The 17,791-nt window shown below is 54.6% G+C and overlaps 1 protein-coding gene across 13 annotated transcripts in view; it reads right to left on the reverse strand.

Moving 5' to 3' along the window:
- Positions 1–17,791, reverse strand: part of NCOR2 (nuclear receptor corepressor 2) — a 238,542-nt gene that overhangs the window by 26,146 nt on the left and 194,605 nt on the right. For all 13 annotated transcript variants that reach the window (XM_051785667.1, XM_051785666.1, XM_051785665.1 and 10 more), the window contains 9 exons: positions 15,945–16,092; positions 12,912–13,467; positions 8,419–8,539; positions 7,235–7,463; positions 2,437–2,592; positions 1,830–1,969; positions 1,646–1,751; positions 850–954; positions 187–290 (listed from right to left, as the gene is read on the reverse strand). In XM_051785667.1, the coding sequence (XP_051641627.1) occupies positions 187–290; positions 850–954; positions 1,646–1,751; positions 1,830–1,969; positions 2,437–2,592; positions 7,235–7,463; positions 8,419–8,539; positions 12,912–13,467; positions 15,945–16,092 (1,665 nt within the window). The remainder of the gene's footprint in view (positions 1–186; positions 291–849; positions 955–1,645; positions 1,752–1,829; positions 1,970–2,436; positions 2,593–7,234; positions 7,464–8,418; positions 8,540–12,911; positions 13,468–15,944; positions 16,093–17,791) is intronic.

Here is a 17,791-nt window from a genome sequence, read left to right on the forward strand (position 1 = left end):
ATGCCATCCCGAGCAGAGGTTGCTTCCAGACCTCTCTGAGGGGCTCGATGGGGTGGAGCATCACAGACCTGCTGCACAGCCCTGTGCCCCACACTCAATGCACCCTGCAAACCCGTGGTACCCTTGTCCACAAGCTGCAGCCACCAACACCCAGGAAGCAAAACCCACTGGAAACAAGGAACCTACGTGTGTGATGGACCCTCGGTAGGTGATGGGCGACTCCGGAGGGGGTCTGGATGTGGGTGTTCCCTTGGTGATGCTCCCTCCAGAGGCAGAGCTGAGGGAAGCACCTGTAGGACACAAAGCCAGTGAGCTCAGGGCTGCATTTGCTGTTCATCACAAAACCCATGGGGCTGAGACTACTAAGTGCAGGATTTGAGCCCACCACACTCAGGCTCCTGACTGCCTTACCAGGGGTGCTTCACAAACCAGAATTTGCACCAAAAAGCAACACCTTGACATTTATTTTTTTTACCTGGCTAATGGGGAAAGAAACCCAAGAGAGAGTTGTATTTAAAGAAAATGTGGCCCCTGCCCAGCTGCAGCAGCAACAGTAAAGAGCATGAAAACACCAATTAATGGAATTTAAACAGGTCTTGCTTTGTCTTACGTAACAGATTTTCAGGTGGCCCTTGAACGCAAAATCTTCACCAGAATCAAGACCTGAGGCCCTGATTTGGGGATACAGAGAAAAGGGGCGAAGAGACCCCTTGGGTTGGGCTCAGTCCAAGGAATCAAACCCAAGATAACCAGGCAGCTGCAGCCAGCGTAGCATTCACCAGGCTTGGCAGTGCCAGCATCCCTCCCCTTCCACAGCCGGGACACACGCCTCCCACTCTGGGTCCTCACCCCGCAGGATGGAGCCCTCCTGGGACGGCTGTAGAACCAGACTTTCTGGCTGGCTGGCCTGGCTTCTAGGAGAAAGTTGTTCCTGCTTTACTCCAGGAAAAGGCACTGGAAAACATTAACCACATATCAGCATAGCCGCAGGACAAGGGGCTGCAGCCCCTGGCTGGTCGAGGCTTTTATTCCTGTCCACAAGTTGGCACCTTCTCAGCACCTTTGCTATCCCCAGCTCTCTGGGATGGACTTCCCAGGGTGGTGAACACACAACTGGCAGCAAGCAAAGCCAGATCTTTTGCACTGGCAAAGGCACTGCCCACACTGGGACTGGAGCTGACACTGAAAACCTTCTGCCGGTTTATAACAGGACTTACACACAGTAGGAAACGGAACCCATATCCCTACTCCCCAGGCTTCATCCCTCACCCACCCCCTCCTGCTGTTAAGAAAAGCTTCCAAATCTGCAGACTAAACACTTTCTTTGTTCACTTCAGGCCATTTACTCTTTATCCTACCAGCCTGGGGAGCAACAATATATTTCCTTCCTTCGATCACAGTATTAGCCGGAGGGTATTTATAGGTTGGGATGCATCCCTGACCGAGTTGCTGCTTTCCTATACTGCACAAATTTAGCTCCCTGTGTCTCTGCTCTCCTGACGGACTAATCCTTTCATCCTCTTAGCAGTCCTCTCTGTGCTTCCTTACTATGTCCTGTGCTCCTCCCTTCTCCTATGCTGCCAGCAAGCTCACTCTCTGCTGCTTTCAGGGCACGTGAGAAACAACTCGCTTCCCAGTTCCTTACCCAGTTTCTTGGGATCCATGGTCAGTGGCAGGCCCATGGTGATGGAGCCGACAGGGACCTTGGCATGCTCGGAGCTGTAGGGTGTGTGGAGCTGGATGGGCATTCCCTGTGGGGCAAGAGGAGAGGTCAGGAGCGACTGCTGGTCCTTGCAAGGTGTCTCCACCGCTCACACCCAATACCCTACCTGGGAAATGGATCCGACGGGTCTCTCCAGCACAGAGGGGTGCTTGGTGGAGGAGATGAGGGGGGGAGGGTTGGAGATGCTGGCCAGTCTCTGCAGCCCCGAGCGAGAGCTCTCATGCAGGTTTAGTGGGATGGGGTGTCCTGTGAGGAAAACACAAACGTTAGCGGGACTGAGGGCAGGCAGAGTGGCTGCAGCTATCAGAGAGGAAAGGGGCACAGAAGAGAGCAGGGGTTGGATGCAGTGAACTGGCCAGCTATGAGCCTGCACAAGGCTCCAAGTCACATGATCATTTTGGAAAGGACTGGAATAGTTTAAATTACTGCCTTGTCCCCTCTGCAGCCAGAGGATGTGCTGTGCCCGACTTGTCTGCCCTCCAGTTGGAGAGGGACAGTGCAGCAAAGGATAAAATCTGCCTGTCTTTGCACCCACACTGCTCTGTGACAAACCATATCCCTAAGCCTGCCCCAGTCAGAGCTGGGAGACCCATGTGATCACCCATGAACCTTCAAGAACCTGACCTGTGGTACTAGCTGCAATCACAGTCTGTGCTCAGCCTCAGGTCAGGCAGAGGAGGACACATACCACACAGCCAGTGGGTTCTACTTGCCTGGTGGGTTGTACTGGAACAAGTGGGGCTCTGCCTGGGGAGAGGTTTTGATCACATCCCGGGGGTAGGACAGGACAGGGGGCCAGCACGAGGCAGCCATCGACTCTGCACTCAGCTTCTGAGCCTCTGCGATGGAGGAGAAATGCACGGACTTTTCTGCAAGGGACACAGAAAGAAACCAGTTTGGTCAGCAGCCCCCATGGGTGAGTGGTCTCTGGGAGCATGGAAGGGAAGCCAGAGCCAGCTCCAAACACAGGAAGTGGCTTCAGTTCTGTCCAACCTGGTCATGAGGTGAGGGCTGAATTCCCCAACCAAGCTAAAAGGAAAAAGCTCAGTATTACCACCTGGATTTGACAGCATTTATTTTACTCAGATGTTTAAAGTGCAGCTGTGAGGATGGACATCTGTGCTGGTGACTCTGCTGGTGCTCACTGCCAGCAGGGCCCTCCATTGACCTGGTGCCATCCCACCTCACCAAGGAGAGATGGCATTTGCAGGGTCCAGCTCCTTGTCAGGGCTTGGCCATCCATGAATCGCTCCTGGGCAGCTCCTGCCTGTGCCCACAGCTCCACAGTGGCCACCATGGCATGGTGGGGAGATTAATGATGATCCTGCCAAATCCTCCACTGAGTTTAATGCCAAGGGGCATCAATGTCAGCGTCTCTTTGGTGCACGGGGGACACCCAGAGGGCACCAGCTCTCTGGTGACAACACGGTCTGTGGTGTGCAGTGGGGCACAGGATGCCTGCAGAGCTCCAGGCCACTGCCAGGGACCACTGCATACCAACACACCGGGAACAAGCTCATCCCCACATCCCCACATCACACCTCGATGTGAAAGCTCAGCTGCTCCTAAAGGATGGCTGCTGGCTATAAATCATTTGCAAGTTGTGGGAAGTGTCCAGAAATAGTGGCATCAGCTTCTTGGACAGGAAGAGGATAGCATGCTGATGTTCTCTGAACACCTGGGACAACCACAATGCCTGAGACTGTCAAAGGCAAACGAAGATGAAGACAGACTCTGTGGGACAACCAAATGAGGGCGGCCTGCTGTGAGGCACAGGGGCTGGGGGAAGGAAAGCTTCCTGAAATCACCTGGCTCAGGGCATCCTGGATGCCGTTCTGGGTTCGTCCTGGCTACAAAAAGGCTGATTGGAGGCCAAGAAGAGCTTAATGATGGAGAAACTGTGCTGGGGATGCCCAAACCCTGCTGTGCGCTGAAGGATGGCAGGGAAAAGAGAGGCTTCATCTGCACCAGCTCAATGCCAAGTGCATCCTCACGCTTTGCTAAGCAGACAGATGAGACAGCCTTTTCTGGATGGATTAGAGGCAGGTTTGGTAGGATTTGCTTGTAATCAATAAACACTTAATTTTGCACTGCCCTTCTTCTCCAGATCCACCTGTGTAACGTCCGCATTGACCAGAAATTAGAAACTGTGCAGTAAACAATAGCAATCACAAATGAACCCAGCCTTTAACCATCAATTTTTGATAAAAATAGATGCCTGAATCCTGCTAAGCCTAATAATAGGGCAAGTAGATTATCAGAGGCCCAATTTAATGAAGCTTTACTGCATTATCATTATTAATGCTCAGTGTACTCAGAAGCTGGGAGATTATTCTTGCCCCCTTCGGTGAGAGAAGAAATCCATTCTGGGCACACAGAGATGTGCAGGCACTCACACCTCCGCAGCCGGCTGAGGCCAGACCTTGGCTGGGGCCTCTTCTCTACCCATGCTGGATCCCAGAGAGGATTCCTTCATCCTGCCAGTATAGGGGAATCCAGACACGTCCTCCACTCTGATTGAGAGTCCCTGGCACGTCCATGCTCTCTGATCTTCCCCCCTTCAGCTCAGCCCCGCTCAGCTCTGCTCATGCGGGGGTGAACAGTGCTGGGATGTCCCAGCTGAAGAAGCTCCCTGACGCCAAGGCACTGTCAGCCAAGCCTACATGCACCCTGGATGGCTCTTGGAGAGCCTCATCCTCCTCCCCTCCCCGCGGGAGCCGTCCCCTCCCCTGCATGCCTCTCCAGCCTGTGAAATGTGGCCAGTTCCTAATTGCCCCCACATTAGAGGGTGGCTATAACTCAGCCAGCTTTTGATAAAATAGCACTTACGCAGGGAAGAGAGAGTTCCTATTACCGTTTATCAAGTCCCTGGAATGGGAGCGAAGGAGTCAGGGTTTATATGATCCGTCATCCAAATTAATGCTCTTGGCTCCCCATCGCCTACAAAGGCCAAATGAAACACAACTAAATCAACACAAAACATACTGCTGGAGTTCAAACCGCCGAGTGATAACCGAAGATATGTCTGACGGCAACTCGGCAATGGCAAAAGGGATCCGTCTGCCTGTCGGTGAGATCCAGGCAGGGCTGCCTGCCTCTGCCCAGCCCCGTGATTAGCAGCTCCTCTTGGAAGGCAGGGAAGGGAGGGCAGTGCTCAGGAAGGTACGGCTGGCTGGCTGCCCTCCAAGCCGATATGGCCCCAGCCAGCGGCTGCGAGGCAGCCAACGCCTCAGCCAGGATGTGTGCAAGACTTGGCTTTGAAGCGAATCCAGAGTGGTGTGAAGGATGTCGATCTCTGGAGCAGTTGCAGGAGTTCAAGCTCCCTTATAGAGCAGGGGAGGAATGGGAGTACCTGCTCTGGTGGAGCTGGCCCCTTGCTGGGAGGTGGCACAGGGCTGCTCTCCCAAAGGCTCTGCAGGCTGTACGGGACTCTCCCCTTTAACTCAAGGCCCAAGTGGCAGCACGATGTCTGCAGTCTGGATGCTTGCCACTTCACTGGGATGCCTTGGAGAACAGGGGAGGGAAGGGATGTACACAGATTTGCCAGGACTATTTGGCTATCTCCCTTCTAACCCCTGACCCACAGCTGGGATGTGTTCCAAGGGGCAGAGACAACACTGAGTCCATACTCGCACTGAAATCAGGGCTTTGGGGGAGTTGATTTCTCTCTGAGGTGACTCATCACAAACCTTCTAGTTTTCAAAGGGGAGGTGCATTCCCATCACAAACAGAGAAGACCAGCCTATGACTCCCTGGGGTCCACGTGCATCGCACACCCACCGTGGCACCCAGCACACATGCACAGCCATGCAGGGCTTGGAGAGCACACAGCTGGAGCCCAGTTCCTGCTGAGATGTTTGCAGGGTACAGGGAGGTGTAATTAATTTCATTAACATGGAAGATTCAGAGCACTACAGAGGAGAGAATAAAGTGCCTCATATCATTAGTGCTTTGCAGAGAACAAAGCTACAAAAGATCCACTGGGATAACAGATCCTTGTATTTAATAATGGTGCCAGCAGGTCACAGAATGGCATGATTGACTCCAACACCTAAGCCCTGCCTTGCACCTCACACACACAAGTCTGCCTCATCTCCTCATCCTCCTGTGGCCAGGAGGAAGCTGGAGCTGCAGCACTGAGACATGAGCAATGCAGAGCTCTGGGCTGGAGTGCTGGCCGTGCCACCCAGTGCACCAGGAAGCTGAGCAGTGCAGCATCAGGTCCACATAGGATTAGGGCACAGGAGGTGCCTGCCACTGAGGAGGAAGAGCTAGAGAGGAACTGTTCCGCCTGGGCAACAAACAGGAACACAGCAGGATCAGATCAACTGGAAATGGAACTTCATGGGTGGCAACACCACGACTTCGGGGAAACTCCCTTTCTTTCAAGGTGAGCAGTCACCTTCCTTACTTATATGCAAAACATTCTGAAGATGTGATGCACACATGGTGCTATTTATTATTTGAAAAAAAGGTGGACAAGTGGCAGCAACCGTCTATGCAAGTACACCCTTCTGTCCAGAGGGACATGACAGCTTGAGGAACAACTACCTGGTCCAGGACACATAGAGCAGGCTGCTACGATCCTGGCTGCCAGAGGGTGAACTAGTACAGTGATTTTCCAGCGAAGATCACCACCCAAGTCCAGTGCAGATCTGCCTCCCCAGTACAGTCTTATCCACCTTCCTCTTCCATGCACAAGCAGGTAATTTTTGCAGCTGCACCCACCCCTGTGCAGGATCCAGCACTGGGGGACAATGCACCCACCCAGCCCGACTTCCCTGCTCCTGACTGTGACACTGGTGACAGCATCTCATCCTCCCACACAACTGAGCCACAGGCTGCCTACGAGGGGCAGGGACGCAGACGCTGAACTGGAACACACTCTGACACTCAGATTAAAAACACATTTAGAAGATGGTCTCATCAGGACTTCCCGTCTCTTCTTAACCTTGATCCCCAGGTGCTCAAGCTAATAATGCTTCAGATGCTCTACGGTGGGAAACTCTGAATTGCTCATTAAGCAGCCAAACCACATCAGAGCTATTCCGGGGAGAAAGCACTGGGAATCTTTACAGGAACCTTTGGACTCCGAGTCACAGTATTAGCATTGATTTTAAATGAAATAATGGTCCCTGCTGTGCATTAAAAGCATTCTTTATAGAAAGCCAGCAAGGTAGAAAAGAGCCATTGTACCCAGAGCCTTGGCATGCCTCCAGGCCCCTCTGCTCTCCAGTGAATGGCAGAGACGCTAATAAAGGCAATCTTCACCTCCTCGGCGCTCCACACTGCCCGGTGTTTGCTGTAGGCTCAATGAGACATGATGTACTGTCTAATGAACACGGGAAATTAGCCATGCCTCTCTCGTCCTGCCTCAAGATGCTATTAAAGAGCTTTCAAGGGTCGACGAAAGCTTTCACCTAAGAGGAGGAAAGCTGCCGGCTGCGTACAGCTGCACACACGGGGCATTTCCGTGCGGATACACACGCACCGACACACACACTGCCCTACCTTCCTTGTCACCAACAGCGGGGCTCCGGCTCTTTCCCCTGGGACTGCTGCTGGGCTGCTGCTGCTCCTTCTCAGGCTGCTGCTGCTGGGGCTTGCTCGGGGGCATGTCCTCACGGGCAGACTCGTGGGCTTTTGTGATCTGCTGCTGGTAGAGAGCCAAGGCATGGGGAGGTACCTGAGGCTTCACGCTTCCACTCTGCAATATCCCCTCTGAGAAACCTTCGGAAATCTGCAAAGCAGTAAGAATTGGAGACACTTGTCATGTATTGTTGACATCTGTAACAGTCTTGGAGACATCAAGATGTTATGAGAAGCCCCTGTCCCATCCTGGCAAGTCTTGCAGGGCAACAGGGCTTCAAAGCTCACCAGCCACAGGACATTAAAAAAGCCCATGACAAAGCATGTCAGCCCTGTGCTCGTGATGACACAGGAGAGACTCAGATTTGTTTAAACCTCTAATCTACAGTTACGTGCTCAAAGCTTTTCTCAGAAGTTACATTACAGCAGCCACATCTTCAGCTGTAACATGGGAAACTGGAAGAGCACCAGGAATGGGTCCTCTCTGAGCACCCAAACCCCAAGGCAGGGATTTCCTCCCTGCTCACCCTGTGCTGCTGCTCCTCTGGTGCTGACCCTGGAGACAGCAGGATGTGTTTCATCATAGCCCAAGCCACTGCACCAGGAGGAACCATCAGCCTTGAAGAGTACATGTTCTTTCAATTCACAACTACTGGGTAGCCATAAAGAGACCAAGCAAAGCTTCTGGGTGAGGAAGAGCATAAATACTTCTTAGGTGGTATCCCTCAAGCACATGAGATGAAATGCAGGGCTGGGAAGGTGCACTCTTGCTTTTTAAAGCAATGGGAGGCAGCAGTCATGTGGCAATGAGAAGCTTTTTCTGTCCAGACCTCCCACGACTTTCTGATAAAAGAGCTCAAGAGACATCCAAACGCTGCTGGCAGAGCTGCTCCAGCAGCTGGGAACATGCTCTGCACAGGGAGCACCTTGCCTGCCTGGGGGCTTGCACCACCCAGGCACAGCTCTCCATGGACCAGAGGCCATCCCCAGGGATGAGCACATCCTTGCAACCTTGATGCACACCACAGAGCCCAAAGGAAGAGCACGCACGAGGCACAGGCAGTCACTGTGCTGGCAGTCCTGGCCCTCCCTGGTGGGGTACTCACGATGGGAGGGATGGCAGCAGCTCGCTGCTTCAGCTGCTTCAGGTCCAGCGGCTTCTGCGGCGAGGAGTTGAGCCTGGTGTCGCTGGTGGTGTTGAGCAGGCTGGGCCGGGGGGACAGCAACCTGGAACCAGCAGATGCACGTCAGCAGGGCAATGCCACGGGCACATTCCATGTCCCAGCCCACACCCTGCACCCCTGTTTTATGCTGCTGAGCCTAGAGAACATCCTCTGCATGAAAGATGAGTGTGCTGGACCACTGCTTGCTGCTGGGAATCTGAGCTCAAAGTCCCAGAGGACTTCATGCTCAAATGAGACCCTTACATCTGGCTCAGCAGGCTCTCAACCCCTTTCCCTCATCCCCATGCTATTCCTAGCAGATATGCTATTGTCCGGAATAAACCTGAGGGAGAACCGGAGCCTGGAGCTGGGCATTACAGAGCAGGGTGACCAGGTGGGAGTTCATATGGGCATCATGCTACCCTCTGGAGTTCACATGTGGTGCTCACCCAGAGCTGGGGATTGGCCCATGCTCCTCTTCAAGGACTGTCTTTTATCAAGGTGCTAAAGCCGGGACAAGCCACCACGTGCAGGCAGCTGGGGCGCTCGGGTCACTTGAAAGATGAGAGGCTGGATTTGGATGGGATTTGGTGCTCAGCAGCCCAGCAGCTGTGCAGCCCTGCACTCTCACCACTTGCTCTTCCCCTTGGCTGTTTGAGCTCCCTGGTAGACGCTCAGCCAGCTGTGCAGAGTCCCTGTGTAAACACAGTGGGGATCCCCATGGTGCCACCAAAACGGGGTGGGATGGAGGTGTGCAAAGCCCATGGGTCAAACCATCGGTGTGTCCAGCTCCCAAGCTCATGCTGAGACCCTGGGGACCACATCTCTCCAGGCCATCTCTGCTTTCTCTCTCTCCTGACTTCAATTTGTTGAAGCTAGTTCATACTTTTCAAGCTTTACAGCTTGATTTGTTTATTTTAGCTGTTATTTCAGTGTTCTCTTCAGCCTATAAATTTCAAGGTCATTCCATGCTCACCCTTGGATGAATAAACAAGCGTGGCGGGGCCATGCGTGGGGAATAAACTAATCATGGTGCTGAGACTGCCCCAGCCCTTGCTCTGTGCAGCCTGGCACCAGAGAGGAAGGGGACCAACCTCCACACCGGGCCCAGGGTGCTCTGGTTAGGCACCCAGGGGAGACCAGGCAAGGGCCAGCAAATCTCAGCTTCTCTCTAAATAATCCCAGTGATGTCTGCCTGTGAAGCCACATGGATGTTATAAAGCCATGCTGTGGGGAACACAAGGCTCCTTGAAGGGTGCAATGCCCCAAAGTCTGTTGAAACACATGGCTGGGGACAAGAGCACCCAGCACTTGTCCCTGAGACCTTCACGCCATGCTGAGCTGTGGCACAGCCGCCGCAGCAGCCGCTTTGTGCGCTCGTTGGTGCTTGCAGAGATGCATTTAAGCACTCTCAAAAGTCCCTTAAGCACCCTCAAGATCCTCAGGTTTCCTGAATCCCTCCAGGATCCTGATGCTTAGGAAGCCAAAGGCAGTATTAAATTCATCAATATGCAAATTGCCTAATTTATTACATCCCTCCCAGCAGATTTTGTGCCGGACAATGGTATGTCTGTTGGATGCTTTGCTCTGGAAGTCACCGTATGAACAACTCTCAGCACCTTGTATCTACTTGCTGCCAACCCGCAGCCTCTCAAATCCAAGCACGAATGTCTAAAGATGGGTGATGGCATTGGGAAGGATGGGAAAGGGGTTTGAGCGGGAAGGGGTCAGGACACCCATGGCTGAGCTTCGGTGGTATAGAAATGCCCCTTCCCAGGCATGAAGCTTTGGGGATGACTAGGACACCGCGTTCCCCAGCGTCTGCCACGGAGATGGGGACTAGTTTAATTTCCAGATGAGCCAACACACTGACACATGACCCAGCCAAACATGACTCCATGCACAGCCAGTGGTTGTGCAAAGGCAGTGGCTACCAGATCTCCCCAATGGGCTCCCCCAAGCCAGGGCCATGGCACCAACACGGCGCTGGCCCAGCCGAGTCCCTGCACCTATGGCTGAGCCAGCAATGGGATGTGGAGGCCAGGGGTGGCTCAGTACAGTGTTTACGGGCAGGTGTCTCCTCTCTGCACTGCAGGTCTGCAGTGGTGGCTGTGCATGGCCTCCCTCACGCATCTCCATCCGGCGTGACCCCTCGCTGAACCACATCCTGGCCGTGCTCGCAGCAGCCCTCCTGCAGCACTCGCTGCGTGGAACCACAGACAACCAGCTGCCTTCTTCAGCTTGGATGAGTTAAGGCTGCGCCTCCTCAATCCTGGCCGTGCCTTTGCTAGTGTGAACTGCAGGAGGACCCAAAAAAAGGCTGCCCCTACCCTGCACCCTTTCCCTCTCACCGTGGGGACACCCCAACCACCCTCTGTCCCCTTCTAGGAGATGCCAGGGACAGCTTGATGCTTTCACAAGCGCAGGGAAGAGCACCCACGCCCCGCCGGCGCTGGGTGGGCGGGTGAGCATCGGGTGATGCGGTGACGGGGCGGCTCACGCGGCATCGCGGCAGCCTGGCCCTGCTCAGCGCGAGTCACGCTGCGGCAGCGGGGCTGCAGGAACCGCCCGCGGGCCACCAGCCCTTGGCCCACGGGAAAGGCAAGGGGGCAATGATAGAGCAGTGAAGGGCACAGGGGTGCCAAAAACTCTGAGCCAGCTGTGGATCAACCCTGTGGGTGCTTCTGGGTTGGGAAGTGCCTGGTGCCAGCGTCAGCTGTAGCATTCCCATGCTGGCAGGCTCTGCTATCGCCTACATCTCATTGCCACACCAGATTAGAGGAGCGGCCCGGGAGCTGCGGGACGCCTGTTTAATGTTTAATATTCCTGGAAGCTGGTAACCGTTTGACAAGTGAGATAGGCGCTGACTCAGCGAGGATGAAAAAGTTGAGACGGAAAAGTCGTTCCCAAGACGACTTGCTCCTCTGCTGCTGGGAAGTTGGTACAATCCGCTGCTGTCCTGCTTTCGGTTGGGTTAATGTTAAACTGCAGGAGAACAGCCCCACTGGCCTCACTCTCCCTTGCTAGGAGGTTTTCTCCTGTCTGGGAAGGAGGAGAGGGTGGGGAGGGGTGGTGCTGGACTCTGGCCACTGCTGGAAAGGAGCTCTGCAGCCAAGAGGCCTCAGCCCTGCCATGGGGCCAGGGCCAGGGGCATCCACACCACCCCTTGGCATCGTCAATGCTGCTTCCAGATGCTCAGCAGCAAGAGGGGCTGCTCCTCTGGGGCAGCCAGGCAGCGTGGAGGATGCTCCTACACCAGCAGCACTCACCCAACTGACTCCTGCATCACTCACAGGGGAGGCATGGAGGCCATTCAGAGTGGTGGGATGCACAACAACTCCCTCCAACCTCATCCCATTGCTTTGTTTGGTTGCTTTTTAAATAACCCAATCCACAGCACTGTGTACAGCCTGCCCAGCCTGACAGCACTCATCTCACTGCCAAACTGCCTCCTGAGACCCCACGGGAGGGATGTTGGATACAGAATGCTGGATGTGGGATGCCAGCCTCCAGTCCCAGCCCAGCTCTGAGGCAGGAGCCGGGCTGCTGTCCCTATCTGCAATGGCAGAGTGGACTCAGGAGTCCTACCTGGCCTAGGAGCCATTAGAAAATTCAGTGCTATGAGGACACGTGTACTCATATGTATTCTTTAAAAAACAGAAAACCCTCTCTCCATTTGTGAGGCTCTTGGGTGGGCAGGGGTCTTTGGGAAAAGCTGGGAAGAGAGTAGGATTTTCTACAAGGGGGCCAGTGTTTCTCCTCCCTGTCCCAAGAGCCATCCATGAAGGGTCCGAGGTGCCCCTGGCTGCCAGCCCCAGGGGTGGGTGGAGGGTTCAGGACCACAATGGCTCAGGTGAAAAGCCACTGGCCTGGGTAAAGTAAAGCTCACACAGCCCACATCGTTCTCCTGACTCTAGGGCCAGGATAGATAATTTGCCCCTACAGATCCAAGCAGCATCTCTGCCAAGGGAACAACTCGCCCCCTCTCTGCACTGGGAACATGTCCCTGATGTGACTTTTCTCTGCCAGCGCCAGCTCAGACAGAAACCATTCCCAACCCCAGATGCTGGCAAACCAGCACAATTCCACTGTCCCCAAGGGCACATCCTGCTCCATTGCATCACCCAAATGGGCAGCTGCCACCAGCACACGCAGTGGCTCTGCACCCAACATCTGCCCACGGCCATTTCCCAGTAGTACCCGTACGTTGGGACATCACACTGCCTGTTGTGTCACAGCCCCTTTGGAAGCAATGGCCAAAGGGCTGGGGGCACATGGGGACATAGCCGGGAAGTTCCTTTGCCTGGGGGAGTGCCTGAGCAGTGATATTCCCAAGGAGGAGCTCACAAAGGCACACATGGACACTGCAGCACGCAACAGAGATGCTCATCTAGCCCTTCAGCTGTTCACTTGCCCCCCTCTCTCCCAGCTCCTACCTGCTCTTGTCCACAGCATCCTGCTCGTCCATCTCGTCCGCGCTGCAGGTCGCGCTGGAGTCGCTGTCAGGGTTCACCCCGGGGCCTTTGCTGCCCTTATGGCTCTCCTTCTTCTCAGCCTTGGGCATCCCCTCTGTCCCCGCTGTCCCTGCACTGCTGACTCCGCTTTCTGCCTTCTTGTCATTCCCCTTGTCCTTCTCCTGGCTCTCTTCGCTCTCCTCCTTCTTCACCTCGCTCTTGCAGGGCTCCTCGTTCACCTTCTCCTCTGGCTCCTCCGTTTTCACCACGTCCACCACCAGGTCCTCTGGCACCTTCTCCTCGCTGCTGGGCGGCTCAGGAGCTGCCTCGGGCGGGGGGCTGGCGGCTGGAGCGGGGTTGGCAGGGGGAGCAGGGGGAGCGTCGGGGGGTGTTGGAGCCTCTTCCCACTTGACTGCCGGTTCTGCGCCGGTGTCACATCCCGGCCCGGGTGGTGCCTTGGCCCCGTTTTCGCCTCCTTCTTTGGCTTCAGGCCTTGGCGAGGGAATGCTCTCGGTGTCGGAGCTGTTATTTACTGCAGCTGAGAAAAGGGAAGAAATAAAAATAAGGATCAGCCCGAGATTCTTGCTTCCCATATCGCTGCCTCCACCCCCTCCCTTGGGAAGAGAACGCCCTCGTTACTCTGAGGAGGAGATGATCCCGGGGCTGGGAGAGCTGTGCTGGGATCCCCAGATCCAGAGCCTACTAAGCAAAGCGATGTTCTGGGGGCCTCTCTGCTTGCCCAGCATGATTATTAACCCCCACCCAAACACAAAACCACACGCCCAAAAGCCTGGAGACCGAGCGACTGGGAAGCTGGATTTTAAGGGAAAACCCTTGCTTCTGGTTGGACTTGCAGGACAAGACTTGCTCCCTCCCCGCCCTCTCACCCATGGCTCAGGATCAGCTCTGCTGCCCCAGGACTGGCACCTCACTGGTACCCTGCTTGCTGACTTACGTTGCCCATGTCCCTGGCTCTGCTACCCCTGGGGCAGCTGGGATCATCCCAAAACACTGCAAGTGTTTGTTGTTGTTTAAGCCACTAGTGGCAGAAAAAAGGAGGTCAGGGTCGGCAAAAGCAAAGCGCCGGCAGTGCTGCAGGACAGGTTAATTATTACATGGGAAGGATCATTCTCAAATCTGCCACCAGCGGCTTGACGTGAGCTGGAAGCACAAGCATCCATGCACCACTCAAGAGTTCAGTGCTGCCAAGAGATTGTTTCTACAGCTGGGGAGAGGATTGCTCCCTCCAAGCCTTTGCTGGACAAACACAGTCAGGGCCAGGAGCACCAGGAGATTTCCACGGTCCCATCCCAGCACGTCCCCACCGGGCAGGGCTCTCACGCTCATGCCCAAAGGCTTCCTCGTGTGCATTCCTTGACTTGCCTTTCTCCACAGCAGCACAGCCAGCTCAGTGCTGGTGAGATGAGCGGCACAGAGGGACTGTGTCTTAAGAGCTGTACGTCAGAGCACATCCATCCTTCCTCAGTGAGAAATCGTGCCATGCTCTCCAGGAATCTCGGCCTTCTCCAACCTTACTTACTTGCAGTCAAGCAATGAGGTGCCCTGTCACCCACCCAGGACAAGGTTCACAGTGTGTTCAGCCAAACTCTGCCCGACTGCCACTTGATGCTACTCTGAACACCATGTCGAGACACCCAGTGGTGGCTCATCCCAAGCTCAACCAAGCTCTAAACTCCAGTGCACTCCCTCCAGATGCTGAATCCATAGTCTACACCATAATCCCCACACCAAGTCCTTCCCCCTGTCCCTGGCTGGCCACATGGCCCCTGCAACTCTAAGGTATTGTCTGAGTATCCCCAAATATCCCCCTGGAGCCAGTGGCCATCTCTTACATAACACAATCCTGGCACTTCTATGCCCATTACGTTTCATCCCCCCTGCTCATGCCTTTCCACAGCTCTGCAGCCGACCCCAGCAGCCAGAATGAGAGCCAATGCTTGGAGTGTAAGGCTCGAGAGCATGTCAAGAGATTCGTCTCTAATCTCAAAATCACATTGTTTCCTCTCAGGCACTCTTACAAAGAGCAATAACTACCTTTTACTTTGCTCCTGTGAGTCACGTATCACCTGGCACAAAGATTTACCTGGAATCTGCCTTGTAATGAGTCACTTGCAAAGACAATTTGAAAAGATTTCCCATTTCAAGTTCCATTAGCCTGGGTGCTAAGGCCAGGAACCAGTGTGGTGCCATAGTGCTGGTTAAGTTATTAAATTACTTTGACAGAAGTCAAATGGGCTATTGTTGGAAAATTGTGCACATTTTCTCCAAACTCCAAACTGCCACACTTTCTAAGCGATAAATAGCTGAAAATTGTCACTTTCAAGTTGTTTCCTTTCTTTGGTATGGCTGAGATGGAGGAAAATGCTACCTTAAAAGGGAAAGGAGGAGGAAAAGACCTGCCGTGATGCATCAGCCTTGTTGGTGGGAGACCACCGGCTTTCCCTGCCTTTGCTGCAGGGCTGGGCTCTGGGAACTCCACTGACAGGGGAAGCAGCAATGCCCTGATGGGATGGGTTCACACAAACCTTGACCAGTTATCTCTCCTTGAGCCCATGATAAGCTCTGTGAAAGCCCACAGTGGTGGCTGTCTAACCCTGCTGAGCATGTAGGGATCCTCCTTTGGAGGAAAACACCAAGAAATGTGATTTACAAGAGGCCCTGGGAAGCTGGGTGCTCTTGGAGAGCATGCTGACAGGAATCAGAAACCAAAGGGCTCCCAAAAATAGCCATCTGTCCAGACAGACATGGGAGGAGGGCAGTGATCCAGGGCACTCCTCGCAAGCGTGAAATGCAGAGGCATCCAAAACACCACAAGCACCTTGTGCTGTGAGACACCGTCACCTCGGAGTGACCTTGGGGTGACAGACGTGACCCCTTGTGAGTGCTGACATTTGCAGCTCCGGAGAGGCCGTGTGTGACGCCTCTGCCATGACCAGGCAGCAAAGCCAGGAGAGCTGAGCACATTCCCCCCCCACAGCCCCCAACCCGCTTCACCTTCCGTCTCCTCCGCCATCTCCTCCTCGTTGCCGCTCGTCCCCGACACCTCCATCTCCTCGTCCTCAGCCGCAGGAGGGAAGGCGGCTTCTTCGTTCTGAACAGCAGCGCCTTTTTTCTTCTTCCTCTTGGCGTTCCTTTCTTTCTCCTGGAGAAGAGGAAGAGGATGGTGAGAGGCAAAGCCCATGGAGAGCCATGTGGGAACAGAGAGCACCAGTCCTGCCCAAAGGGCCAAGAGGAATGCTCCTACCACCAGAGACCCCCTGCTCTGGGCAAACCCTCTGAATATGAGTCTTTGGGATCAGACTCATCAGTTGAAAGCCTGGCAGCTTGGTGTCACCTGGCCAAAAAATTTTGCCAGCCTGGCTCCACATGGAGCTCCACCCTCAGGCAGCAGCAAGCCTCCAAGGGAAGGATGGCACGGATATGTGGACAAGGGACCAGCATGCAGAGAGCACCAGTGCAGGGGTGGCAAGAGCCCAGGGGTCATGTGTCTAGTCATTACACACGTGACGTGTTAGCCCTGCACATTTCCAGGCTCTACCTTCAGCTACACATACACATGTGGCTCCGAACTGACATTCATCTGCAGATAACAAAGCTGATGCCCCAGATACAGCCCAGCCAATGTTTTCATGCACCAGCTTTCATGACCCCTTTGGCAGGTGCTGCCAAAGGGCTCTGACTGCCAGGCCAGGGCAGCTGTCACTGGTGAACAGTGGGGATGCTCCGTGAAGCACGGCATCCCAAAGGGGAGCTTCCTGGTGTCCTGTCCTGCCCCAAGACAGCCCTGTCCTCCCTTGCTGGGGCACGTGCCACAGCCACGAGGGCGCGGGCAGCTGCTCCCTCCTGCAGACCTAAAGGAAAAGTCTCGGCTTTGCTATTGTTTCCTGCTCTTGTTGCTTGAGTAAATATTACCAGTAGGAACAGGCTCATCATCTCCGGCTCTCCCTGCAAACCCCACATGAGTGACGTGTGTAGGACGTTTATTTACATGGATGAAAAGATAAAGCCGTGGTGGAAACGTTAACTCTGCTGCTGGATCTCTGTGCTGGGAAGAGCTGGTCCCCCCTCCCCCCACCCCCAACTTTTCAATCCTTTAGAAAACTTCCAGATAAAACAAACAAATACAACTGTTTTTTGCTTGGAAACGCTGCTTGCTCAAAATCTATTTTTATCAAACTGGGCAGAAGAGAGGGGAAAAAAGACACTTGAGAACAGGCTCTGTGCAGGCACAGAGAGGTGGCGGGAGGAAGGCCGGGTCCCGTGGTTCCCTTGCCCCATCCCGGCCCTGCCGGCGATGCCCCGGTGCTGCCGGCGTTCGCGCCTCTGCCACGGCAGCGATTCAGCAACCGCACGTTTCTGTGTGAAGCAGCAGTTCCCCATCACGCTAATGCGGTGACAAAGCGCCGACGTTACTATGGCAAAGACTTCTCTGCCTCTTACTCACGGGTCCGTGACTCAGCCGCGGGCAGGAGCAGGCTCCTCGCTGTGGGAATTAGCTGGGAACCAGCCTCTGCCTCAGCACCCTACTTGGCCAGAGCCTGGGGCTGGCAGCTGCTGGAAGAGCAGAGCAGGGAGCAGCCCCAGAGGCACCATAGGTCCCTCTCCCGGCAGACCCCACTGCTGATATTTAAGGAGAATGAAATCCAGGCAGCAGATCCTGGCTACATCTAGAGATACATTCAAGGCCACCACTTTGTCACTTATCATGCTGACAGCTCCAGATCGCTTGAGCAGACTTGCTCCCTGCACCCTGCCCAGGAAGGGGTCCCATCCTGCCCTGCCTCCGTAAGTAGCCCCAGGGCTCCCATGGCTGATGCGGGATCCTAACCACAACTGTCCTA

The sequence above is a fragment of the Manacus candei genome, unplaced genomic scaffold (genome assembly GCF_025592945.1).
Source record: "Manacus candei isolate 608988 ecotype Guabito, Panama unplaced genomic scaffold, ASM2559294v1 h1tg000020l, whole genome shotgun sequence".
In the NCBI taxonomy this organism is placed as follows: domain Eukaryota; kingdom Metazoa; phylum Chordata; class Aves; order Passeriformes; family Pipridae; genus Manacus; species Manacus candei.